General features: G+C 35.1%; 1 protein-coding gene across 1 annotated transcript; it reads left to right on the forward strand.

Annotated features, from left to right (window-relative positions):
• The first annotated feature begins 7982 nt into the window (after window positions 1-7982).
• Window positions 7983-8901, forward strand: LOC110927734 (vacuolar iron transporter homolog 4). Its single transcript, XM_022171179.2, has one exon. The coding sequence runs from the start codon at window positions 8071-8073 to the stop codon at window positions 8743-8745; it is 675 nt and encodes a 224-aa protein (XP_022026871.1). The 5' UTR covers window positions 7983-8070; the 3' UTR covers window positions 8746-8901.
• The last annotated feature ends 4092 nt before the right edge of the window (window positions 8902-12993 follow it).

Below are 12993 nucleotides of genomic sequence, written 5' to 3' on the forward strand. Positions count from 1 at the left end.
TATTTTTCTTCTTCAAAAACTTTTTCAAACACATCATTTACCAATTCTGACTCACAAACATCAGATTTGGTGTAAGTCACATCAATATCATCAGGCAGCTGATCGATTTGATTTTGAACAGTTTTGAGTTTAATGGTCAGCGCATTCTCCACCCCCTTCAATTTTTTTTCTGGCAATAACTTTCCATTATGGGAGGTGGAACTTGATGATATCCAGACCCTTTTCTCTTCCCAAAAATCTTCTCAGATTCACTTTCTTTTGGCTGTTTTTGAAATATGTGATCAAGCACACATGACGAAGTTGAGTAACTAAACAATTTCTTATTGACCCTTTCTGTTTCAATTTTTATTGTTGGTAACTCTTGTTTAAGCAATGTAATTGTGTCAAGATGAATGTTGGTTGGAGTTTGCTTTTCCATCATGGTAGCTTTAAGCATCATTATAGTAGCCTCATTTTCACGGCTAAGGTCAACAAATTGTTTAGTTTTGCTATTCATCTTATTATATGCCTCTTTCGTCTGATTATAATCATATTTCAAAAGTTTGTTGTGTTTTTTAAATTCTTGAATTTCTTTTTCTTTTTGAAAACATTCAATGCATTTTTCCGAACATTTTTGCTTTAAAACTTCATTTTTTATTAATTTCTTTGCATTTATGTTTCAAAAAGTTCTTCCTTTTCAGCTATCTCTGCACATTTTTTATTCAAAACATCTTCAATTTTAGTTCGCTTTACATATTCTTGTTTTAAGAACTTTTCTTTCGCAACTATCTCTATATCTTTTTGTTGTAAAAACTCTTCTTTTTTAATAAATTCTAAGTAAGTTTGTTTTAAAAACTCATCCTTTTCAGTTACTTCTCTGCATTTAAGTTTCAAAAATTCTTCTTTATCAGCAAGTTCTGTGCATTTTTGTTTCAAAAATTCTTATTTTTCAGCACATAACTCGATGATGCAGTGCATTTCTTGCAATCAAACTCATTTATCTCTTTATCTCACTCTCTATCTCTTCATCAATCAACTCATCTTTCTCTTTTTCTTCTTCTTCATCAAACTGAGGCATCATAGTTTTAGCAATTATGTAGGCCTGATCTTCTTCATCCCTTACCCTCGACATTTCGATAACTTCTTCAAATTTTATCTTTTCTTATTCTCTATCTACTCTTATGTTCTTTGTATTGCATTAATTGTTATTCTATTTAATTCCTCATTAAACCATTCACATACATCAAATCTTTCTGCTACTATTTGTTCAGAGGAAGAATTCAAAGTATCAGATTCCTTAAGAGTTTCAGCGAAGTGAATTTCTTCATCATTTTCAGTCACTTCTACGACCATCAATTCGGGTTCCTCAATTACTTCAGCTATCATTGCAACATCTTCCCTTCTTGAGATATAATCATTCCAGATAAACTCTTCGTTATCCATCTTTGTCAAAATCTTGAACTTTGTGGAAAATACCCGAAAAGTCAAACAACTTCCAAGCGAAAGGAACAACTGCCTTTTGTGCGAGTGGGATGAGTTCAGAATTTGAAAACCAAATAAACTTTTGTGTCTTTCACACGAAAGGGTATGCCTTTCGTGCGAATGGTCAATTTTCAAAGATTCAATTGACAATCTAGTCCTTTCGTGCGAAAGGTTTGTACGTCTCGTGCGAAAGGAGTGTTTTTCAAGTGACTAGTTCCTTCCTTTCGAAAATCAAGTTACACTTTTTGACGTTTTTTCAAGATTTTTCACTAATTTTTATAGAATTAAGGTCTGAAATGTTCTAAGGGTTTGTTATTATGTGAATTCACACAACACAGTCACTTTTTAGCAAATTTTGTCCATGAATTCGTTGACAATTTGATGTTTAAGAAGAAAGTGTAGAAGATAGAAGTGAAATGATCTAAAATAGACTTCAATTCTTCTCAATTCGGCTGAATTATTGTGCTCTCTATCACTGAAACCGGCCTCCAGGCTCTGATACCACTTGTGAGGACCATTTCGGTTATTCGAATGCTCCGGCCGATCACATATTCACCATATCATGTGCGGAATCCATGTATGATGATGACAAACACAAGAATTTCCTAATTAAACTGGTTTCTATTGAATATTTAAACTTACAACTCCACAAAACCAAACTGGTAGAGCTTTGCTACCAGATCTCAAAAGTTTCAAATGAACTCACTCACTCCAATATTTATACTAGTTCCCTATCGTACGAAACTACCTGGAACGAGCGGTTCCTTACGTGCAGAAGACACTTAAACGAGAGGGAGGTCCCATTCTATGAAGAGTCCTTTCGTGCGAATGGGCCTTGACTTTACAAATCCGACTCTTCGACACGTATTTCTATACATTCAACTATGACTTAATACATTAACGGAGGCAGTAGACATAATGCACTCACAATTATTTAATATAACTTGCATCAACAACCATAAGATATGCCAAAATCCCAAAGCCGAACTCATGTACCTGAATAAAACGTAAATATCAAATGTCAACACAAGGGCCGGTGAGTTCACATATTTAAATTGTAAACAATTTGTTTAAGGAAAACTTTCTTATTATGTATTTTATATTAAAATATTCATATATAATTAAGAACGTCAATTTTATTTCCTTATAAAAAATCCAAGGGTCAGTTCTCTGATTGCAACCGTTTACTCTAAAAAACCTTCGACACAAATCACCTTCCCAAGATTTAAATATATATTAAACTTCTAGCATCAAGTTTTCATATTCATAGGTTTGCAAGGCCTACAGGGCTATATATTAACAACAAGGGTATAATCAACGCTAGACAATCACAGAATATCAATTCGTCATTTGACTTGACATGGAGCTACCGGTCACGATGGGGTGGTCAACCCGATAGATCTATCAACAATTCTACGCATACCGATATTAATGATTAAATGGCTAAATTCGCGCAAAGGGCCACATATTGGGTCACTTATGGTGCCTGCCTCATGAACAATATATATACATATATATATATATATATATATATATATATATATATATATATATATATATCCTACTAAAATGATAATTTTAATATTTTGCATTGTACGAATTCCCTGAAGTCCCCACCGAGACGTAGGCCTATTCCAATACCTGTTCTCTTGAGATCAAGCAAATTCGTCACAACTTAGATTTAAATATTTTTAAATCTATCTAGTCGTTTTACCCCAAACACTGCAATTTTCCCCGTTTCTCCCCGAAACATATTTATATTCAATCAATTCTCGTTTCTCCCAAAACATATTTATATTCAGTCAATTCCCGTTTCTCCCCGAAATAATTTTATATCATTTACATTTCCAAAACCATGTTTTCCTCAAAAATATAAGATATCATTTCCAAACCATATTTTTCACGAAAATATATTAATAATTTATTTAAAGGCATGTTTTAGACAAAAACGTATAATTATCCTTTTTAAGGCGTGTTCTTCCCCCAGAACGTTATATATAAACGGTAAAACGAGAGGTTAGTGACGCTCACCTTTGGTTGCATTTTCTACTAGCACAACTCCACAAATTGGTCTACACGTCCTAATTTCTACTAGCACAACTCCACATTTGGACTCAAATGGTTAAAAAAAATATTTATGGGGACTCAGGTCGTTAAACTTTTTGCTTTTGGACTCAAGTGGTTAAAACCCATAAAACACAGGGACTCAAAAAGTAATTTATCCTAATAAATAAAACATAAAATAATAAATAAAACATAAATTAAATTTATAAATCCTGTCTATAATCGTTGGTAATTATCTACGATGGAAAATCCGTAGTGATCTATCATAATGTATGAAAGATAAGATTTGTAAAAGTTGTTTAACAATACAAGTTTCCGACAGATATTTTGTTGTTGCATATGTGGAAATTTTTCTATACTTTCGAGACATCTCTAACTATCACATTCTTTTGTTCTCAAGTGGTAAAGTTTTTTAAATCACGTAATGAAGTAACGTGCATTAAGATTATCTGATATATATGTTGTAATCGGTGGTTTCCGGATTAAATTTTGGCTAACATGGTGATAGATCATAGATCCTTCATATGTGTTAGTGATAACTTTTGCATGTGTGCTTGGCAGTGTTGTAGAGATCGCTACGCGCCAGTCGGGCGGCGGTGGAGTACTGACTAGGATTAATCGGGATTAATCGGATCGGAATTTATATATATATAATTTTTAAATTATATATATACACATACGTTAATATCGATATAATACTTAATAATAGTTCAAAATTCAAACAACTAAGTTTATAACATAGCAAATCAAGTATTTAAACATTCAATACACATTTTAATATCAATATAATACTTAAAAATAGTTCAAAATTTTAACAATGAAGTTTAAAACATAGCAATTTAAGTATTTAAACATTCAAACATTAACATATCAGTCATGACCTCATGGAATATGTTTTAATGGGTTAAATACATGTTTTTTTTTTGGGTCAGATTGGAACTAAACAACTTGGGCCATGTATTTAATGGTTAAAAACATTTGTTTGGGTCAGATTTAAACTAAAAAAGAGTGGGCCGACTAGAAACGATTTGGCCGACTTGGGCCGATTTGGACCGCCTTGCACCGACTAGAGCCGACTACCGACTAATGGTCCGACTAGGGCAAAATTAATCAGTCAACACCCGACTAGCGCCTAGGCGCCGATTAATTCCGATTTTTACAACACTGGTGCTTGGAGGCTACGAGTTTAATAGTGACTGGTGCAAAATCCCAAGTATTTATGCTTCTCAACTAAAGATTTGATCAATATTAACAACCATGTAAAGGCGAGTAATTTTAAGAGGAAGGTTGTTCAAGCTGTTATATTTACAGCTGCCTGGTGCATCTGGAACGTAAGGAATGAGACTGTTTTCCAAAGCAAGACCATAGGTATAAACAAGATAAAGGAGAACATAAAGGCTTTAAGTTGTCTATGGATAAAAAACCGGTCTCCTTGTTCGAATATAGATTGGAAGGTTTGGTGTGTTTTTAAGTTGTAATGTTTGTGTTGTGTTGGGCGCTAGCGATTTGCCATTGCTTTTTGTGATTGAAAGTCGATGTTCACATGTGTGCTATGCATATAGGTGTGTTCTTGTACCTATAAGTGCATAATTAACCAAATTCTTAAAAATTTAAAATTTTAATTTGATAAATGATAACATCTTTAAACAATCATCCATTTAAGGGGCGACGATTATACTAGTTTAGAAAATAATGATAATTCTTCAATTATTTTTAGTTATGAACCTGTCCATAAAATATCTTTTTATATATTCTTAATTACTTTACTTCAAACTAGTTGATTCAAAATAAAATTCTATACTTTAATTCCAAAAACTCAAATTCTAAATGTTCACCAACTGTTACACATATTTAACCTTGCATACTAATACCTGTCCTATTTGATAAAATAATCTACATGACCCACAATAAGAATCAACTATACACAGCACAACCACCATGAACAAACTAAATATTCCTTATAGCCCAAGCCAACACCATATTTACTTTAGACAACACCTAAAAAATATTAACAAATAAGAATGTACACCGAAAATAGTACCATCTGTAAACTGGGATGACAATTATCAAAAAGTGATTCAACGTTCAAATATTGTGTGTTTAAGAAAAATAAAATAAGATTATTTGAAAGAAAATGTAGTACTGTCACTTTTTAAAATAATGCAAGGAATATAAAACGAAAAAAAGTGTATATAGTATGAAAAAAGAACGGATTCTGGCAAAAGATAATGGCTAACTAGTTAGTGAAAGTAGCCATTTCGCGTCACAAAGTATTATTTGAAGAAAAGGATCTTACCATTGTTCACATTTACAAAAGAAATTCATGAACTTTCCAAACATAACCAGTAGAGTTAATTACATGAGTTAATTACATAATAACGTTAATACCTCCAAACGTTACAAAATGAAAAGTTAATACCCTAGAATGTGATTTTAAACTATTAGTATCTAAGTATGTTATTTTGTGCAAACCACAGGGACTAACTATGTTAATACCTTAGAAGTTAATACCTACAAACGTTACAAAATGAAAAGTTAATACCCTAGAAGGTGATTTTATACTATTAGTACCTAAGTATGTTATTTTGTGCAAACCACGGGGACTAACTATGTAATTAACTCTTAATTACATAGTTAGTCCCTTTGGTTTACACAAAGTAACATACTTAGGTACTAATAGTTCAAAATCACCTTCTAGGGTATTAACTTTTCATTTTGTAACGTTTGGAGGTATTAACGTTAATTGTTTGTTAAGCTATTATTACCTAAGTCTGTTATTTTGTGCAAACCACATGGACTAATTATGTTAATACCCTAGAAGTGTATACCTCCAAACGTTACAAAATGAAAAGTTAATACCCTAGAAGGTGATTTTAAATTACCAGTCCCTAAGTATGTTATTTTGTGCAAACCATAGGCACTAATTATATAGTTAACTCTAACTAGTAACAAGTGTCCCCTTATACCGCTTAGGGGTGTGCAATAACCGAACCGTTAACCGAAACTGAAATTACCCGAAACCGAATTAACCAAAAGTCGGTTAGCGGATATTTTTTTCATCATCGGTTTACCGAAATTAACCGAACCGAACCGAATCACTTATTTCTTTATATATTTCTAGCTTTTATACCTCTATTTCATGTATTTCATGTTTTATAGTTTCATTTCATGTAATAATACCCCTATTTCATTTATTTATACCTTTATTTCATTTATTTATACCTCCATTTTATGTATTTAAACATCTATTCATGCATTTATACCTCCATTTCATTTATTTATACATCCATTTCATGTATTTATACATCTATTTCATATATTTATACATCTATTACATGTATTTTAAGCAAAAAAATTAGCCCTTGTTTGAATTGATTATTAACCGAAAATTAACCGAACCGAAAACCAACAAATTAACCAAATTAACCGAACCGATTAACCGATGACTTCGGTTACGGTTACGGATAATGTTAATAACCGAACCGAACCGTATACACCCCTAATACCGCTGTCAGCGGCCATCAATACCGGAAGAACTCCTAAAACAAAATAAGTAAAAAATGGAAACTGTAACACCGAGCAAAACGTAGACGTAAAATCGATGAACCACACACGGCCATTGCAGCGTAAAATAGGGAATTATTTGCTGGGGGTGCAGATGAGTGGTTCAAGCATATTTTCAAGGGGTGCGGTCGGGTTTTTTTGCCTAAAAAAACACTAATTTTTTTTTCAAGGGGTACGCCCGCCCACCCTGGTCTTCTTCACCTAGGTCCGCCCCTGCATTCCAGTATACAATTTGTTGACAACGCAATTCTATTTAAAATAAAGTATATTTTGTACGTGTCGGTATTGTGACAAACTGAATTGATTCTGACCGTACACATCGATACTGGTATCAAAGTTATCCAGTAGCGGCAATCGTTATATACGCCAGTAACCCATTGTTTCTTTTATTTATTTTGTTTTTTTTTCTCTATTAACTTGTTTTCATTAACTTTTAAATAAAAAAAATCGGAAACGCATCTGTGTTTAATTAATTTTCCGCGACATTTCGGTATAAATTTGTATTCAAAATAGAGTACTTTTGGGTATCGTAGGCTATAGGAGTGTCACCACCGTACCAAACTGATACTATGACGAACCGACCAAACAACATCGGTACTGATATTTGTTTTTATGGTTTTCCATCAATATAAAACACATGTCTACATCCTTTTCCGTATATTACGACTTTATTCTTTGGGTTCTCTTTCAAATGTAACAAACCACATTAATACTCGGAATGTAGAGCTAGGGAATCCCGGTAGTTACTTTAATATTTCAATAAGAGTAGTCTATTTTTTTCTTGTGAACTTAACTTTAAGAGAATATGACACTTTAAAGGGTACAACTTTATCGCGTATCTTTGATTAACGAGTGAAATTTGTGTATAAAAAGGGAAGACAAGGCGTGTGTTCTCCACAATTCTAATTGTATAATTCCCTGAGCAATAGCTTTCACAATTCATACCATAACTTCATCTCATCATCACCAACCTTTTGTCCAATGACAACCACCAACACCATTGAAAACTCCGAACATCCAATCATTAAACACAACAACCTAGATGTTGAGAGCCAACGAACCCAAGAAGCAACTGAAGTGACATTTGATTACGCCAAGAGAGCACAATGGCTGCGAGCTGCTCTTTTAGGCGCTAACGATGGCCTCTTGTCCACCGCAAGCATAATGATGGGCGTAGGTGCGGTTAGTGAAGACGTTAAGACCATGATCTTGTCTGGGATAGCTACACTACTTGGTGGAGCGTGTAGCATGGCCATCGGTGAATTTGTATCCGTTTACTCGCAATATGACATTGAAATGTCACAAATTAAAAGAGAGATGAAAAATGGCTTGAGTAACGCTGACCAAATTGAAGAAAAGAAAAGTGACTTACCTAGCCCTACAAAAGCAGCTGTGGCATCAGCAACTGCGTTTGCGCTAGGGGCGATGGTGCCATTGCTAGCAGCGGCGTTTATACGTAATTATCGTGTGAGGTTGGCCGTGGTGGTGGCCGTGGTGAGCCTGACTCTTATAGGGTTTGGTAGTTTGAGTGCAATATTGGGGAGGGCTCCTTTGGTGAAGTCAACACTTAGAATTTTGATTGGAGGGTGGGTGGCTATGGCTGTCACTTTTGGGTCGACAAAAGCCGTAGGTTCTACCGGTTTGATTAGTACTTAAATGGATATTATCCTATATGTCATAATTAGTGAAATATGTTAAGGTGTTTGTTTTCAGTTTATACATGATCATACAAAATGAAGTTTGCATGTCTAGTATTTTGGACGTCATTTGTTTTCTTTTCAACTTTTAATTATAAATAAATATATCCGTTTTTTTAATACGAGTTTATAAATAAAATTGTGTTATGATCTTAAAATAAAGTAAAACGGAATAAAAGGAATTAGCGTATGAAAGATACAGAAAAAGTTGGTGTTAAGCTTCCACTTGAAGAAAACTGGGTATCAACAAGCTATAAAAAGGTCGAAAATAGCTGAAGGATATAGTCCCAAAAAGCTGCGCAAACCTTTCCTCAGATCGTGCGTTGGACCATACTCCTTATTCAGCAAGGTGATCAAACTTAGACTCGCACGGGCTACTTGACCAAAGTCTCACCCCGCGCGAGGTCCAAACGAGAGAGAACAATGATTTCAGCACTTAGCATTCTGAGTAAAAGCCTTCAACATCTGTAACCCTGCGCGCGCTAATAACGTGCTGATCAAGGGTCGCGCAGGAAAGTACACAAGGTACAAGTGGCAGGCCAAAGAGCCAATCAGCGTCCACCAGGCTCTGCTCTATCGTGCTCCACGATCGTCTTACGTGCAGGAGACAACAATTACACAAGGACTCCTAGGTGGCACCAATCAGGGGGCGGCGACACCTACCCCACGATCTCCACTTACCTGTTGATGGCAGAAGGACAACTAGGCCGACAACAGGGACACGTGGCTCCAATCAAGGTGCGCCAGCACCGGAGAACTTCTAGAAACCACTAACGGTCGACACCAGTGAGACAAGGAGCATATCCTCTATGTTGTCGCCTTCCGGCCTAAGGCCCATCAGCCCACATCCTCTTACACCTCTCCGGCTATAAATAGAGACTTCAGATCACAGGTTAAACATTCGGTTCTCTTCACTCTCACTCTTACCACACACTTATTTCCTCAAAGCAGATACATATTCTCACGCCGAAGTCTGGTTAAGAGGGAAACCCCCATATTCCCCTCTTAACGAGTTAACGGTGTTCTGTTTTGCAAGATAATCGGATCATTAAGGAGCTCAGGAAAGTTTAAGAAGATTAACCACTATGAAAGGAACATAAACCAAACTAATTAACTCTAAAATTAGTTCCGTGTTTCTTCATTGGCGCCCACCGATTTTCACAATTCACTTTCATCTTCTTTTTTTTGAGTTTTTTCTGAGTTTTTTGTGGATTTCTTGATCATGGCTGTAGGATCGTTTTTAGACCCGAACAAGTCGATCAGAAGAGTTTTACTCAGTTTGAACGGCGGAAACAGACAAACTGAGGTCAATTCAGCACACAAATCACTTTAAACTGTCGATTATATTGAAAAAATTACTTTTACAGCATGACGACACTTCGGCAGCACTTCGTTGCAAAACCGGAAAGAATGATATGTGATTTCGCTTGAGATGGACTATATATAGGCCCTTGATTCCGCTTGAACATGTGCATGTTCATTTCAAGCGGAATCATTACATTAACGATCCAAGCGAAATCAACAACTAATACTCAAGCGGAATTAGTAACAATCAGATTTCGCTTGAAACTGACTTGTTATCATTTCAAGCGGAATCACTGCTAATTCTCACTTTCTTAATTTCCGTGCCCTGATCTAACTAGTTCTATACAAGACTCGATACAAGACGAAGTTGACAGACGGATGCACCAACAAACTCCCCCTCGGATGTTGACAGAGTCTTTAGTGTCGAGTCTTCACATCTTCAATCTTTAGTTGTCTTTGGGCTTCTCTTTGAAGTATCTGACGCTGTAAGTATCCTTCAATCTTACTCTCTTCTCTTTCTATCATCAACAAACTCCTCCTTGAATGTTGAATCTTTAAGACCATCAGCACCAGCAATCACAGGATCAGAACCTTGCTCTTTGTCATTCAGACTCCCCCTTTCAATCTGCTAGGATCGTAGTCTGGCTTTCACAGGTTCAAGATCGTTACCTGGCTTATACTTTGCTCTGAATCGAAATCCTGGCTCTCTTCAATCACAAGCTTCTCAGGATCGATTCACCCAGCTCTCAATCTTTTATCTCAAGATCACCTAGCTCTTATCCTGCACAAATCTCTACCCAAAACATAAGTTTTCTTTTTACTAAATTTCCTCTCTGCTTACCACTTGTAGAGTAAATCTTAGAATGATTTAACATTTAGGCTCTCTGATGAATCACTTGCAGGAATATCTTTTTCAAAACATCTGATGACCACTTGGAGGATAGATTTTCTTAAAACTTTATAAACACAATCTTCCCAAACCTGTTTGTCATGTTTAGCACTTGAGATTTTGAAAATCAGCTCTTCAACACCAGTTGTCGAAAATCTTTTTTGATTTTTAAAAATTTATGCTAAAATACACATAAAATATTTTTGGGATTTTTAATAATATGAAATGCAATAAAGAAATATTTACAGACAATCTTTTTGTGAGTTTGTGTAAGAGGATCATATCAGTTTCTGAGACAAATCACCAACACCGTTAAGCTTCATTTTATTTTAAGTTCTAAGCAATTCACCTAGATTGTCAGTATACTTATCCACTTTAAATTTTCACACAAAGTTCAACTGTTCCGAGATACGAATTAGTGTCTTAAGAACTTAAACTTATTCGCGGGTCCCACTACTTGAATATACTCCCGTATCCAGATCCCAATATTCAGTCTTACAGGTGAGTATACCACAAATGATATCTGTAAAGGGGTTAGATGCGAAACCGTGAGAGCTCAGGTCAGAACTTCCGTTCAGCAGAGAGATGATGGCTCGACTTTAGGTGTGTCCCCTTTGGAGGATCTTTTCTTAAACTGCAATGATTATCAATTTTATTGTTTCATCATTTTTGCTGAGGGTGACGCTATATTTCAAGCAATGCAGAAAGTATTATACGGGGACTAGGTCAGAATTTCCATTCAGCAGAAGTCCCGTGATAATACCCCAGATATCACTGAGTATAAAGACCTAGTATCTCAGAAAGAGGGACCTTTCAAACAAGATTTCGGGGGTTACCCATATATCCAAGAAATGTTACCCACAATATAAGCAAGTTTGAAATTTTATGTTTATATCTCGTCACAATCTACTAAATGTACAAAAACCTACTGGCATATCATTAGTGAGCTTGTTTATCACATTTTTGACTTTACATTTCTTTAGCGTGTTGTGATAGTTCACTGATGTACTATCATTTCCTCTTTTCTCAACAGAACTCGTTTTCTTTTATCATGTTTTTGGCTTTTTCAAATTTTCTAATGTTTTTGGATTTTCTGAAATATTTTTACTCCCCCTAAAATGCAAACACATTTAAAGAAATTTGAAAACAAACTATACAGAAATATGACAACTGTTGTTTCAAGCCTCAATTCGCCATCCACTTGGCATAAACAATCAGAACTCTCCCTTCAACAAACTATTTTCCCATTAAGATTTCAAAAACACTTAAGTTTGTTTTAATCAAAATGGTTTTTCCGGAAAATAAGTTTTGTTGATTTTACCACTTGTAAGTACGGGGATCAAATCATCATCTTGTTTTCAACCACTTGTATAAAGATTACATCAGGTTCAACTTAATGACCTTGATTAATCACTTTTTAAGAACCAACCTCTGTACCACTTGTACGTAAAACAATCAAATACAAAGAATGATGCCGATTCATGTTCAACTCTTACCAACCTGGGAACTCCGGCAAGTCAGGTTTTTCTATTAAAATAATATATCCACCCAAGCCTGGCCAGCCTTGGGTGTTACCGAGTTACCAACGCTCGGTTTCTTACCTCCCATCTTCTTCTCATAGAACTCTTTAACCCCTTTGACTTTTTGTTCAATCATTTTTCCAAATATGTGTTTTACTTTGGGGTTAAAAGCCTTTTCAACATCAAAAACCTTTTTGTCTGAATAAAATTGGTTTGAAATTTCAACTTTACCAATTTTCTTCTTAAAATTTTCAGCCCGAAGTGGTGGAAAATTATCATCATCCACAGTCGGAACTGATTCTTCACCATTTTCTTCAACCTGTGGCTCCTCTGATTTTATGGAATCAGATTCATCGCCAGAAGATAGCTCCTCTGATTTTGATCTATCAGAATCATCGCTAGAACTATCAACAGACTTCTTAACAACCCATTTCTGGTTGTCAGATTTAACTCTTTTCTTATAAAACCTGTTTGAACATTCACCATTTTAAAT

Source organism: Helianthus annuus, chromosome 3 (genome assembly GCF_002127325.2).
Source record: "Helianthus annuus cultivar XRQ/B chromosome 3, HanXRQr2.0-SUNRISE, whole genome shotgun sequence".
In the NCBI taxonomy this organism is placed as follows: domain Eukaryota; kingdom Viridiplantae; phylum Streptophyta; class Magnoliopsida; order Asterales; family Asteraceae; genus Helianthus; species Helianthus annuus.